This window comes from Chiloscyllium plagiosum, unplaced genomic scaffold (genome assembly GCF_037043375.1).
Source record: "Chiloscyllium plagiosum isolate Xiang-an unplaced genomic scaffold, Cpla_swu_hap1 HiC_scaffold_6, whole genome shotgun sequence".
Lineage (NCBI taxonomy): Eukaryota > Metazoa > Chordata > Chondrichthyes > Orectolobiformes > Hemiscylliidae > Chiloscyllium > Chiloscyllium plagiosum.
In genome coordinates, this window is record NW_028270144.1 from 107,928,042 (window position 1) to 107,943,469 (window position 15,428).

The 15,428-nt window shown below is 43.4% G+C and overlaps 1 protein-coding gene across 1 annotated transcript in view; it reads right to left on the bottom strand.

Moving 5' to 3' along the window:
- Window positions 1-12,257, bottom strand: part of p4ha3 (prolyl 4-hydroxylase, alpha polypeptide III) — an 84,368-nt gene extending 72,111 nt beyond the window's left edge. The window contains exon 1 of the mRNA XM_043692211.2: window positions 11,733-12,257. Coding sequence (XP_043548146.2) covers window positions 11,733-11,917 — 185 coding nt within the window. The 5' untranslated portion in view covers window positions 11,918-12,257. The remainder of the gene's footprint in view (window positions 1-11,732) is intronic.
- Window positions 12,258-15,428: the final 3,171 nt, after the last annotated feature.

The window sequence follows — 15,428 nt, forward strand, 5'->3', positions numbered from 1 at the left end:
CTCAGCTTTCAGGACAATACCATACAACCTTGACATGGTAGACGCTGCAAGACATGTCAGAATGTCGACACGGATACCACCAATACACATGGGGACACCTCTCACCATGTACGTGGCAGGTACTCATGCAGCTCAGCCAATGTTGTCTATCTCATACGCTGCAGGCAAGAATGCCCTGAAGCATGGTACATTGAAGAGACCAAGCAGAGGCTATGGCAATGGATGAATGGACACCGCACAACAATCAACAGACAGGTGTGTTTCCTCCCAGTCAGAGAACACTTCAGCAGTCCAGGACATTCAACCTCGGATCTTCGGGTGACTGTCCTCCAAGGCAGACTTTGGGACAGGCAACAACGAAAGGTGGCCGAGCAGAGGCTGATCGCCAAGTCCCATACCAATGGGGATGGCCTCAACCGGGACCTTGGGTTCATATCAGATTACAGGTGACCCCATTGCACCATACACACACACACACACACTAAATGGAGAAAAACTGCAGAAGGTCTCAAGAGCCTTGTGTGTAAATCACAAAATGCTTGCCTCCAAGCTCAGCGATAGGGTTAGGGTTAGGTCGTGGGGGAAGGCAAATGGAATGTGAGCCTTTATTTCAAAGGGAATGGAATATAAGAATAGAGAGGTCTTGCAAAAACAAGGCACTCATCAAACCACACCTAGAATACTACAAACTGTTTTGAGCCTCTTATCTAAGAAACTGAAGAAGTACTGGAGTCTATCCAGAGAAGCTTCACTAAGTTGATTTCACATATAGAAGCTGGTGAGAAGAGGTTGAGTAGGTTGGGCTTTTACTCATTGTAGTTTAGAAAGATGAGAGGTGATCCTACTGAAACATAAAACTTCTGGAGATGTGGAGTGATTGTTTCCCCTTGTGGGAGGGCTTAGGACCAGAAGGAATAATGTCAATAAGTGGCCACCCATTTAAAACAGAGATCAAGAGGATTTTTTTTCTCTCAGAGCTTGGTGCAACTGTGGACTCTTTGCGACAGAGGATTGCTGAGGCTGAGTGGTTAAATATGTTCAAGGCTGAGATAGATTTTCAATCAGTTAGCAAATCAAGGGCTCTGGGGATAGAGCAGGAAAGTGGAGTTAAGGATCATCAGGTCAAAGGCACGGACTCAATTGGCTGAACAGGCTCCCTCTGCTCCTGGATCTTATGATCCTTTTACACTGCAGAGAGATGAACACGCTGTAGGATAATTAGGAATATTACCAGGCAAGGTAAAATTGAAGACATTGTTGAATGGAATTTTTTGGTGGCAACGAGGAAGAGAGCAGGCTTACATGGTATTGAAATGGAAGTCCAAACTGTAGAATACAGTGGCTGAATTATTGAAGATCAAAAAGGTGGGAGAGGACAAGGTGTGGGTTTTGGATTTCTTGACAGTGACTGTAGATGTAGAGATACATTTCTCACTGTGTCCAGCACTTTACCAACTTGTGACAGGTTCCCATGCATGAACTGCACACCAAGGATACCCATTAGTGCAAAACCTTAAAATTATATTTGGCCTTCAAGATAAAGTCAGCGACACATAAGAATCTTGTTGCACCTGTTTCACAGTGGCTTAAAGATGTTTTCTTAGGTTGTGTGGAAAGCCAGGTGTTTTACTCACTTAACTGGATAGCACTAGGAGAGGGAGAAGGAGAATGGCTATTCTCAGGGAAAGTCAGAAGCACACACAGTGAGCTGCTGCTGATGGGGTTTGTAAAGTTGGGTTAGGGGCATTGAAGTTTGGGAGAGGGATCTTGCCAGTTTGAGGGTAAAATCAGGGAATATAGAGGAATGGAAGAGAGATCCACAGGAGGACAGAGGGTGAAGTGAATCGAGAACAGCAATGACTGTTCTAACCTGCACAATCGTTCAGAGGGTCTCTCCGTGGCAATCAGTATGTGGATGCACTGACTTCTGGTTCCAGAAACCACTTCCATACACAGACCTTGGAGAGTTTGTGCAGTATCAGAGTGCTGGCTGGCAATGTCATCGAATCATAGAATCCCTACAGTATGGAAACAGGCTATTTGGCCCAACAAGTCCACACTGTCCATCTGAAGAGAATCCCACCCAGACCCATTCCCCTACCCTATTACTCTACATTTCCTCTGACTAATGCATCTAGCCTACACATCCCTGAACACAATGGGTAATTTAGCATAATCAATTCATCTAACTTGCACATTTTTAGACTGTGGGAGTAAACTGGAGCATCCAGAGGAAACCCACGCAGACATGAGGAGAATGTGCAAACTCCACACAGACAGTCAACCGAGGCTGGAATTGAACCTGGGTCCCTGGTGCTGTGAAGTAGCAGTGCTAACCACTGAGCCACTGTGCTGCCCAAAGGGCTTTGAATTTACCTACAACATTTTAATCACCCTCCCAACTGCGATCACTGTCAGACTATGTCCTTTACAATGCAGAGAAGGGAGGGCCAGCCAAGTCTGCATACTCAGCCTGCTCCCACAGAATGGCCAGTATAACACTGGACATTAACAGGAACATTCAATTAAATATGAACAAACCATTCCAGCTTGTTTCTTTCAGAATAAAGGAAAATGCAAAATATGGCATGCCAGTACAATTTGCTGCCTGACTAAGCCTGTCGCAACAAATAATGATGATTGACACACAGATAAAGTGAAATCAGCGTCATGTGAAACATTTACAAGTGAAATTTAATTTTCAAAAGCATCCATCCCACCTTTATGCTCCCATGTCTTATGTTAACAGTAATAAAGTTGGGCAGGCAAGTATTGGTAGAATAGGTTCGAACCCTTAGATTCAACATTAAAACAGAAATTGCTGGAAAAAGCTTAGCAGGTCTGACAGCATCTGTGGACAGTGACTCTTCCTGTAGATTCAGCATTATCAGTCATTGCAAGTTTCTCCAACAAAAGAACATCCCCCACAACTAAATCACAACTGTTTTGCATGCATACCACTGGCACTTTTGAATACTAATCATAATTGCAAGGGGAAAAAATAGAGAGAAACTGAAGTATTGCACAGTTCTGGTTTGACATCAGGGACAGCATGTTACTGACAAAATCCGGATACGTTGTTTTATGATTAACGTGTCCATTAGAGTTAAAGTAGTTGGTGGTACAGCAATCCAGAGACAGAACATCCCAAGTGCAGGCAAGGATTCTCGGCTGGAAAATATTGAGCAATGTGTAAAGACTTGCAGATGAGGGCAGGTTATTCATGAAGGACACAGTAATCTCATGGACCTTGACAAGGATGCGAGTGATTGGTTTGATTCACTGCTCGGAACACAATACCGAAGAGAAGAGTGTTTAAAAATTGAATCCTCAAGATAATTAAGACATGAGTTGGGATTTCAGCAGTAGTGGGAGAGGTGTTGGAGAATAGGTCAGGAATGAACACAACATCAGACCAGGAAGAATGGTTAAAGCTTATTTCAGAATGTAACTGTTGGTAAGGAATTTTAAAGAGGAGTCTTAGTCCTGTGTTCAGCAGCATAAATCATAGAATCCCTACAGTGTGGAAGCAAGCCAGGTGGCCTATTGAGTCCACACCAACCCTCCAAAGAACATCCAAGCCAGACCCGCTCCCCCTACCCTATCCCTTTAACCCTGCATTTTCCAATGACTAATCTACCTAGCCTGCACATCCCTGGGTACTATGGGCAATTTAGCATAGCCAATCCACCTGACCTGCACATCTTTAGACATAGAACATAGAACATAGAACAATACAGCACAGAACAGGCCCTTCGGCTCACGATGTTGTGCCGAACATTTGTCCGAGCTTAAGCACCCATCCATGTACCTATCCAATTGCCGCTTAAAGGCCACCAAAGATTCTGACTCTACCACTCCCACAGGCAGCGCATTCCATGCCCCCACCACTCTCTGGGTAAAGAACCCACCCCTGACATCTCCCCTATACCTTCCACCCTTCACCTTAAATTTATGTCCCCTTGTAACACTCTGTTGCACTCGGGGAAAAAGTTTCTGACTGTCTACTCTATCTATTCCTCTGATCATCTTATAAACCTCTATCAAGTCACCCCTCATCCTTCGCCGTTCCAACGAGAAAAGGCCTAGCACTCTCAACCTATCCTCGTACGACCTATTCTCCATTCCAGGCAACATCCTGGTAAATCTTCTCTGCACCCTCTCCAAAGCTTCCACATCTTTCCTAAAGTGAGGCGACCAGAACTGCACACAGTACTCCAAATGTGGCCTAACCAAAGTCCTGTACAGTTGCAACATCACTTCACCACTCTTGAATTCAATCCCTCTGCTAATGAACGCTAATACACCATAGGCCTTCTTACAAGCTCTATCCACCTGAGTGGCAACTTTCAAAGATCTATGAACATAGACCCCAAGATCCCTCTGTTCCTCCACCTCACTAAGAACCCTACCGTTAACCCTGTATTCCGCATTCTTATTTGTCTTTCCAAAATGGACAACCTCACACTTGGCAGGGTTGAACTCCATCTGCCACTCCTCAGCCCAGCTCTGCATCATATCTAAGTCTCTTTGCAGCCGACAACAGCCCTCCTCACTATCCACAACTTCACCAATCTTCGTATCATCTGCAAATTTACTGACCCACCCTTCGACTCCCTCATCCAAGTCATTAATAAAAATTACAAACAGCAGAGGACCCAGAACTGATCCCTGCGGAACTCCACTTGTAACTGGGCTCCAGGCTGAATATTTGCCATCTACCACCACTCTCTGACTTCGACGGTTAGCCAGTTTTCTATCCAATTGGCCAAATTTCCCTCTATCCCATTCCTCCTGACTTTCCGCATAAGCCTACCATGGGGAACCTTATCAAATGCCTTACTAAAGTCCATGTATACTACATCTACTGCTCTACCCTCATCCACATGCTTGATCACCTCCTCAAAGAATTCAATAAGACTTGTAAGGCAAGACCTACCCTTCACAAATCTGTGCTGGCTGTCCCTAATCAAGCAGTGTCTTTCCAGATACTCATAAATCCTATCCCTCAGTACCCTTTCCATTACTTTGCCTACCACGTAAGTCAGACTAACTGGCCTGTAATTCCAGGGGTTATCCCTATTCCCTTTTTTGAACAGGGGCACAACATTTGCCACTCTCCAGTCCCCTGGTACCACCCCCGTAGACTGTGTGAGGAAATTGGAGCACCCGGAGGAATTCACATAAACACAGGAAGAATGTGCAGATTTGACGCAGACAGTCGCTTGAGGGTAGAATCGAATCCAGGTCTCCTATCCTGTGAGGCAACGCTGCTGGTCACTGTGCCATCTTTGTCTAAAGGATGTTAGTTAGTTGGTTGCAATTAAAGTTTCAATCTACCTACATGTATAATATGTAAAGGCAATTACTTAAAAAGACTTTGATTATGGTGAGGTCAAGCCTTCCTCCTACACTTTATGAAACAGCAAGTTTTCTCATTCATCCTAAAATTACTATGAGGCACATCACTATCTTATCTGGTTGCCACAAACATGATTCTGACTGTGGAGACTTCTGCCTCAAATAACAAATCTCTTCACCCAATGGGCAACTCCAACATTTTAATCAGAGAGTGATCTGGAGGTTCATGAAATTCAATTAGGTGTTTGTAGAAATGAAAACAGTGGCTTAGTTTTTGTCAATTTTAAGCTGAAGGAAATTTCACCTGGTGCATTCCTTGAACTCAGACAAGTGGTCCATATAAATAGAAGATTACCCATGGTTATGGACTGTGTTGTTAATGAATAACATGTAAATGATGAATGGTGAATGATAGAGGAGCAATGATTGAGCTTTGGTGAACAACACAGATGACCCAAGAGATATCGATGAAAATACTATTGAAAGGTATTGTAAGGTATGTCCAACACAAAACTATAATGAATCCAATTAATAGATGACAATTAATACAGTGTCTAACAGAATGAATATGTTGAGATGTTTCACAGAGATATTTTTCTTAATTTGTTTTATGGGGGAGTGAGCATCACGGATGAGGCCAGCATTTATTGTCTGTTGCTGAATACCTCATGATATCTGCCTACTTGAACTGCTGTAGCCCTTGAGGTGTTAGGGACATCTAGTGCTGTTAGTAAGGGAGTTCTTGGATTTTGATTGTGAATGTGAAGGCACGGTGATATAGTTCCAAGTCAGGATGATGTGTGACTCGAAGCTGAACGTGCAAGTAGTGGTGGCTGCTGTTGTCCTTCTAAATGAGAGTTTGGTAGGTGATATCAAAGGAGCCTTGGTGAGTTGCTGCAGTGAATCTTGTAGATGCATATATTGTGCTGCCACTGTGCATTGCTGATGGAGGAAATGAATGTCAGCTGTGCTTGATGGGATCAATTGGGCTACTTTGTCCTGGATGGTATTGAGCTTCTAAATGTTATTAGAGCTGCACTTGTCCAGACAAGTGGAGAATATTCTATCACACGCCTGACTTATGCCTTGTAGATGATGGTCATACTTTGGGGAGGTGAGTTATTCACTACAGGATTCCTAGCCTCTAACCTATTCTTGTAGGCACTATGTTTGAATGCCTGGTGCAGTTCAGTTTATAGTCAATGACAACTCCCAGGAAAGTGACAGTGAGGGATTCAGTGACATTAATGCCATTGAACATCAATGGCAGATGATTAGATTCCTGTGTTTGACATGATCTTTGCCTGGCATTTGTGTAGTGGGAATCTTGCTTATGGCTTATCAGCCCTAGCTTGGACATAGTCAGGTTTGCAACATTTGGACACAAGTTACTTCAAAATCTGAAGAGTCAAGAATGATGCTAAACATTGTGCAATCATCGGTGAACATCTTCACTTCTGACCTTATGATGACAAGAAGGCGATTGATGAAGCAACTGAAGATTGTTGGTCTAGGACAGCACCCTAAGGAACTCCTACACTGGAGCTGAGATAACTGATTTCCAACAACCATAAGCATCTTCCTTTCTGATAGCTATGACTAACTAGCAGATTGCGTTCCCCAAGATTCACACTGATAACAGTTTTGCTAGGTCTCCATGATGCCACACCCAGTCAAGTTCTATCTTGATGTCAAGGGCAGGGACTCCCATTACACCTCTTTTGTCCATGTTTTGATCAAGCTTATAATGAGGTCAGCATCTGAGCCCTGGTGAAACTCAAATGGACATCCATGACCAGGTTATAACTGAGCAAGTGGAGTTTGATAGCAATGTTGATTATGCTTCCATCATTCTACTGAGGATTCAGTGTAGACAGATGGGCCGGTAATTGGTCAGGTTGGATGCATCTTGCTTTTTGTGTACAGGACGTACTTTAGCAATTTTCCACACTGTTGGGCAGATGCCAGTGACGTAACTGTCCTGGCAAAACTTGACTAGGGGAGCAACAAATTCTAGAGCACAAGTCTTCATTCCCATTGCTGGAATGCTGTCAGGATCAATAGCCTTTGGAGTATCCAATGTCTTCAGCTGTTTCTTCATACCATGGGGAGTCAATTAAATTGGCTGAAGACTGTCATCTGATACTGAGCAACACAGAAGAAGGCCGCGATGGATTGTGCACTCTGCACATCTGGCTGAAGATTGTTACAAATCCTGCAGCTTTATCTATTGCTGATGTCCTGGGCTCCTCCATCTTTGAGGATGGTGGGACGTGTGGAACCCTCCTCACTGGTTTGTTATTTAATTGTCTCGTTATTCCCCCACCATTCACGACTGGATGCAGCAGGACTGCAGGGCTTAGATTTGATTTGTCGGTTGTGGAATTGTTTAGACCAGTCTACTACATGTTGTTTCTGTTGTTTGTTACATCAGGTGATGTTTGGGAACAGCTAAGATTGATCCATTAGGAAGTTTATATTCACCCACAAAGATGGGCAAAAGGGGGATATGAAATAGCTTTGGCAAGTAGGGTTAATGAAAATCCAAAGGGATTTTATAAATACATTAAGGACAAAAGGACGAGTTGAACCAAAGAATCTGTTTCCATGCTGTACATCTCTATGACAATATGTACAAGATAAATAAGCATTAGCATTATTTGTCCATCTCTGATCCAAAATGAAGGAAGTCCTCAGCTCTTTAACAGGAATATTCTGATATGGATTTAAAGTATGTAGTGAGGAAAACAACTGCCTCATTCATTGATGCAGGTGATGTGAATAAGACTCTTTTCAAATCCACACAAAATGCTTGGCAGCAATCTGTCCCTTATATCTGTTTGCCCAGCTGTCATAAGGAGAATCAATAGACCATAAGATCATAGACACAGGAGCATAAGTAGGCTGCTCAGTCCATCAAATCTGCTCAACCATTCAATGACATAATGGCTGATCTAATCATCCTCAACACCTTTTTCCTACCTTTTCCCCATTACCCTTCAGTCCCTCACTAATTAAGAATCTGTCTATCTCAGCCTTGAAGACACCCAATCACCCAACCTCAACTCCCTTTGTGTTAAAAATTTCCACAAATTCACAATGCTCTGAGAGAAGAAATTCTTTATTGTATAGGATATTGTTAAATTGATGCATATTAGCATTTCTGATCAAAGTTCAGTATTTCCAGTGTTAAGTCAAAGGCAGTTTCAAATCATACATGACTTTAAATCAAATATGCAGTCCGATATCTAAGGTGAAGAATGCTTTCCATAATTCATGGTTTCACTATTTGTAACATATTTCATGGACACAAACATTGTAAGATTTTGGATATTGATATTATGGCTCAGCACATTCGAGGTAATCCTACTTTCTTTGGTGCACCTCTGGGATATGGCATGAATTATCTGGTTTTAACTATAATCTCAGTTGTCCATTGTCTGAAAACCTGCCATATTGAAGAGAGTGGATCTGTAGAAGGTAATATATAGTCTGTTTAGTAATAGTTTCCACTGCTTCAGGTAACATGAAAGATTTAACAGAAAATACACATTGACTGGGTGTAGAAATTTGCTGATGCCATGTCTGTTTTCCAGGCATAAAGTGGACCAAAGTGTCAGACTGGTGGGCAGAATATGCCATTCAGCATACCAATACAGGTGTTGGACAGAAAGGTGACAAGGACTACACAGTAATCACAGAAACTGGTCAGATTCTTAGCAGAAAGTTAGTGTATGTAAATTTCTTTTGACAATTGCCTTGCTATGTAACCTAAACCTTTAGTTACTCTTCCCACTTTTGTGCATTTTAATTAACAGAGTAGATTTGTAATTAATTATACAAACCCCTGGAGGAAACGCATGGAATAAAATAGCATCATTTCCTTTCTTTTCATTTGTAGGAAGCCTTGGGCATAAGGCAAACCAATCCAGTAACTGTGCAGTTGACACCTGCAAAAATGAGCCATATCTTTATTGGTCAATGTCAGCATGTGCTGCAGCTGTCACTATTACAAGGGCAATCCCTCTACCCAATCTCACTCAAGATTTTTTTAATGCTACTCAATGTCTTAAAATGACACATAATTTATTGGAATTGGTATAATTTACAACTTGGAGTATTCAAAGTCTGCATTCATTCAGCAAATAAATCAGAGCAGACATGCAGATTTCATATCCAATAAGCACCAATTAGCACTAGTTGGTCCAACTTTTTACAAGTCAGAAGGTTATGGGTTCAAGTCTTGCTCCAGTGACCTAAGCTCAAACTCCAGGCTACCAACCTAGGGTAGTGCTGACAAGGGTCTGCACATGCTGTCTTTTGAATGAGGCATTAAACCAAGGCTGTCTTCACAATTACCTCTCACCTGCAGGCATCCATCACTTTCCCACCTACCAAGAGGATGGTGCCGAGTTGGAGGGTTGGATCTGGGATAAGGTGGAGACGAGGGGAGATGAGGAATCGACATTTCAGAGAACATCTCTGGGACACACGAACTAAACAACTCCACCGCCCTGTGGCTGAACACTTCAACTCCCCCTCCCTTTCTGCCAAGAACATGCGAGTCCTGGGTCTCCACCACCAACGTGTAGCCACCCAAGCCTGGAGGAGGAATGTCTCATCTTCCGCCTTTGAACCCCCAACTGTATGGGATCAATGTGGATTTCACCAGTTTCCTCATCTTCCTTCCCCCCCACCTTACTCCAGATCCAACTCTCCAACTTGGCACTGCCCTCTTGAACTGTCCTACCTGTCCATCTTCCTTCCCACCTATCTGCTCCACTCCTATCCATCACCATCACCCCCCACCTTCATCTACCTATTGCATTCCCAGCCGCTTGCCCCCAGCTCCACTTGCTCCCATTTATCTATCAGCACCCCCCCCCCCCCCGCATTCCTGATGAAGAGCTTATGCTCAAAACATCAATTCTCCTTCTCCTTGGATGCTGCCTGACCTGCTGTGCTTTTCCAGCACCACACTTTTTGACTCTGATCTCCAGCATCTGCAGTCCTCACTTTCGACCCCCAGCCCCAACCCCTGCCATTTATCTCCCAGTACTCTTGGGCCCCCTCCACATTCCTGATGAAGAGATTATGTTCTAACAATCGACTCTCCTGCTCCTTGGGCGCTGTCTGACCTGCTGTGCTTTTCCAGCGCTGCACTTTTTGACCCACTCATTCACCGAGCCTCCCCCTCATGTGAAAGTAAAGGATTGTATGGCACTGTTTGAACAAGAGCTGGGTTAATGTTCGTTGATTAATTCATTCTGGTGTCTTGTGCATTCTCAATGTTAATGTCCTAGTTAGAATTTACCCACCAATCAAAATTATTAAAACAGATTATCTAAATGGCTGCTTGTGGGAGCTTGCTGTGCGGTGTAAATTAGCACTGCCACAGAATTTGATTGTCTATAACATGCTCCAAAACATTCTGAGGTCATGAAAAGTGCTGCATAAATGTATGATAGATTTTATTATTCATAAGTAAACTGAACTTGAAGTATTTATTGACAATAAAAAGTGTTACCATTATAAACAGCCTACTTTCATGCCACACAAAAAAACAAAGCCCTCTAAGGAATTTGAAGAACAATTGGAATCAGACCAGAAGTTAAACAAAAGTATTGTAAATTAAAACTATTTGGGGATTAAGCTTGAAATGCTCATGTATGTTTTAACCAAGTTTTAACTCTGGATGAGAAAGGAAAATACATCAGGCTGAATTAACTGAAAAGAAAAGGTTCAGAATGAACAAAATCCTGGCTAGAACAGACATAAATCATCCTGAGTATCAACTATATCACAAATATTTAGTGTGGGGAATTGGCCAAGAACTTTTATGTCAGTTCTAAACCCTAAGATGTAGATACAGTTGCAGCATCTATGTTCTGTTTTGTAAATCTCATGGATAAACAATAATCAAAACAAAACATCATTTAAATCATTTAACTGCTGCTCGAGATTCTGCACCAATTTTAAATAATAATTCATGCATGTGAATTAGTTTTGAATGGGGTAAAATGGAGTGCAGAATATTGTTTAGTTTGAATTGGACACAACCGTGTAACATTTTTTAAAAAATAAGCAAGTGTCTTGTTGCCGTGAGATTTGCAATACAACTTTAGCTTCAGAGAAGAACTACTGTAAATTCGACATAATATATAACGGCTGCCTGCTAGACTGAAAAACATAAACTTAACGAGCATTGAAAGATGGAAGCTGCTGTATAGGGGGGAAACATTAATGAAATCTGATCGAAATTGATTAATTGCACAGGCGATTTTTAAAAAAAATCTATTTCTAATACAGGGTACAAAAAATGCAAAGCACTTTTACAAATAGATTGAACTCAGAGCGATTTACGGTCCTACCGTTTCAGGTCGTCCATTCTGTAGATCTCGTTTTCAATGTAAGTCTGTAAATGTTGCAGAAGCACCTTTTCCACGGCGATTTCCTCCTGGATGTTGAGGAGGGAGGTGTACAGGTCTCCCCGAGTGGGTGACAGCGAAGGGCAGTTCACCAGACACAGTAACAGGGAACTCAGCCACGGTAGCATTTTGTAAAACTCTCCGGACACTCCTCAGGCAGACTTGACTTCTTTCCACTGTGAAAGTCAACGTCTGCACGAGTGCTCTCTGTGATGGAAAGTGCTCGTTTTACAAAAGAGCAGGGACTGTATTTCCAGAGCAATTCAGAGACAAAATCGACGCTCCCCTTAATCCAGGATTCATATTCTGTACGTTCCAATGAAATGGGTCATTTTGTTTTGCTTGTTACTGCTGGACAGTGCAGCTGTATCAGCTGAGGAATGGGGAGGGGATGTTATCTCACTAGTGTCTGAATGGTTTGTTGGCTCAGACTTCTCAACAAGCGCCAAGGGGCCGTGAGGAATGATGTGCTGCCTTTATAGGGAATTCATCGAGCTCCTGCGGGGCCAGACTTTGCTATTTCTGCGGCAGAGCAGATTTCTCAATCTGCCCGCCACTCCCAAGAGGCGAAAGAGAACTCGCCTCATGGCATTTTATTGCCCCCAGCCCCAAACTGAGAGTTTTAAAAACTCATTGCCGTAATTATACATTGTACTTTACTATCCTGAGATTGAAATGTGGAGGCAAACTGACTGTCGAGATCATTATTTTCATAAAAAAGTGTTGATTTTGCATCTTGGATTACTCCTGATGTGACTTACACCCTCTGCAACCCTTAACATGATTCATGTAGTTGCAATTTGGATTTATTACCAAACAAACATTGTATACCAATTACTTCCAGAACCTCTTTTTTTGTGGTTCTTTTTTTTGGGAAAAGGAGGTTTTTGTGTGAGTGACAGGGGTAAGGATAGATGTGCTGTCCTTATAAAGTTGATTGCTGGATGTCCTTTTCTTTGAACGCCTACAGTCCTAGTGGTGATGTCGCCCCCACTGGCACGAGGTAGAATTGCAGGCTTCTCATTCCGCTCAGTGAAGGAGAGGTACGTGTTCAATAGAGGATAATTCCTCGCTCAGTCGTTATCCATCTCTCCTCGTAGGAGAAAGTGAGGACTGCAGATGCTGTAGATCAGAGCTGATAATGTGTTGCTGGAAAAGCGCAGCAGGTCAGGCAGCATCCAAGGAGCAGGAGAATCAAAGTTTCGGGCATAAGCCCTTCTTCAGGAATGAGGAAAGTGTGTCCAGCAGGCTAAGATAAAAGGTAGGGAGGAGGGACTTGGGGGAGGGGCGTTGGAAATGCGATAGGTGGAAGGAGGTGAAGGTGAGGGTGATAGGCCGGAGTGGGGGTGGGGGCGGAGAGGTCAGGAAGAAGATTGCAGGTTAGGAAGGCGGTGCTGAGTTCGAGGGATTTGACTGAGACAAGGTGGGTAGAGGGGAAATGAGGAAACTGGAGAAATCTGAGTTCATCCCTTGTCGTTGGAGGGTTCCTAGGCGGAAGAACCAATCAACCCAACCACCGTGTGGCTCAACACTTCAACTCCCCCTCCCACTCCACCAAAGACATGCAGGTCCTTGGACACCTCCATCGCCAGACCATAGCAACACGACGGCTGGAGGAAGAGCGCCTCATCTTCCGCCTAGGAACCCTCCAACCACAAGGGATGAACTCAGATTTCTCCAGTTTCCTCATTTCCCCTCCACCCACCTTGTCTCAGTCAAATCCCTCGAACTCAGCACTGCCTTCCTAACCTGCAATCTTCTTCCTGACCTCTCCGCCCCCACCGCCACTCCAGCCTACCACCCTCACCTTGACCTCCCTCCACCTATCGCATTTCCAAAGTCCCTCCCCCAAGTCCCTCCTCCCTACCTTTCATCTTAGCCTGCTGGACACACTTTCCTCATTCCTGAAGAAGGGCTCATGCCCGAAACGTCGATTCTCCTGTTCCTTGAATACTGCCTGACCTGCTGCACTTTTCCAGCAACACATTATCAGCATCCATCTCTCCTCTTCTATAATAGCAGTATGACTGTACTCTAAATACGCCTTTAACGACCTCATATTGATATACCTGATAGTAAGCACCTGGTTCTATTTATAGGACAATAGTTTTAATTTTTGTGGCTAGCAATTAAAAATGGGTTGACATTGTTCTGACTCCCTGATTTTTTTTCACCCATTCACAGGATGAGGGTGTCACTGAATAAATAGCATTTATTGCCCATCCCAGTGGGCAGTTAAGAGTCAACCACATTGCTGTGGGTCTGGAGTCACATGTCGGCCCAGACCAGGTAAGAACAGCAGTTTCCTTCCCTAAAGGACATTCGTGATTTTGGGAGTAGAAGCAAGGGACAGGTAGAAAGGGCAATGTTGGGCATGGAAAGGCCATGGTCAGCAAGAGAGCTGGGAGTCAGATGAGGAGAAACTTCTTTACTCAGAGAGTTTTTAAGATTTGGAATGTGATGCGTGGGAGAGTGATGGAGATGAATTCCATAAGAGAGTTCAAAAGAGAGCTGGATATGTATTTGAAAGTGATGAATTTAGAGGGCGATGGAGGCAAGGCTGGAGAATGGGACTGGCTCCATAGCTCTTTATGGAGCAGGAAAAGACAAATGGCCTGCTTGTGCACATTAAATTCTGTGATTCAATGAGTATGTGGTTTTCTGAGGGTGGGTTAGGATGTGGATTGTTTGCCCATGGCATGGAGGTGGATGGACAACTTACACCAAATAGAGCCCCTCTTGAAGCACCCAAGGCATTTTCCCCATTGCAGAGTGGCTCCATGCCATGTGCACAGGTTGTCCGCTCAATCAAGGTCACTTACCTGCAGTAGACCAAGTGACAATCAGTGCTGCAGGCCCAAATGGTGCTTCTGAGGGATCTTCTCCTCCAATCCCCTCTATGTTGAGGTAGCCTGGTGATCCTCTCCCTATGTCAGCAGTATCTAACCCTCCTCATGGACACAGCAAGACTCTTCTGTTGCCTTCCCTGTAATTGGGTCTGCAGGATCTGGACCCAATGAGCAAGGTCAATGAGCAAGGAATTGGCCAATTAGGAGGCTTTCTGGATATATTATAAGGATCTTAATGTCAGCAAGTAAAGGCTCCACATTTGTTCCTGACATACTGAAAACATAAACAGTAAACTCAACCAATCTGTTAGGGGAGAAATGCTCGGTGATTTGGCACAATATTTCTTTGTTTTACAGGCTACAGTGTGCAATAATAAATAGGCTATTATTAGTCATTTTGGACTCTGTAGTCCTACAAACATCGACTTGCTCCAATATTTCAATGTTCATTAGTAAGACATTAATATCCAAAATATATTGACCGATCTCTCCATTCTGTTCCCATGCTCAGCCCTGCGTTGATGATGCTACATTTATGCATGGGAGAGATTGAGTATTCAAAATATCCTAATTTCCAAGTAATATCAGTCTACAGTTTTGTATGATGGTTTTACAAGGTCTTTAGGCTACAACCTGAACTGATTACTTAGGGGGTTGGTTTAACTGAGATGGTTGGTTTAAGGTACAGGGTGATACCAACAGTGTGAGTTCAAGTCTGACATTGCTGACTTGCCTGAGGCATGCCTGAGGCATGGTGACCCTTAGATTAAACCACCACCAGTTGTCTGTT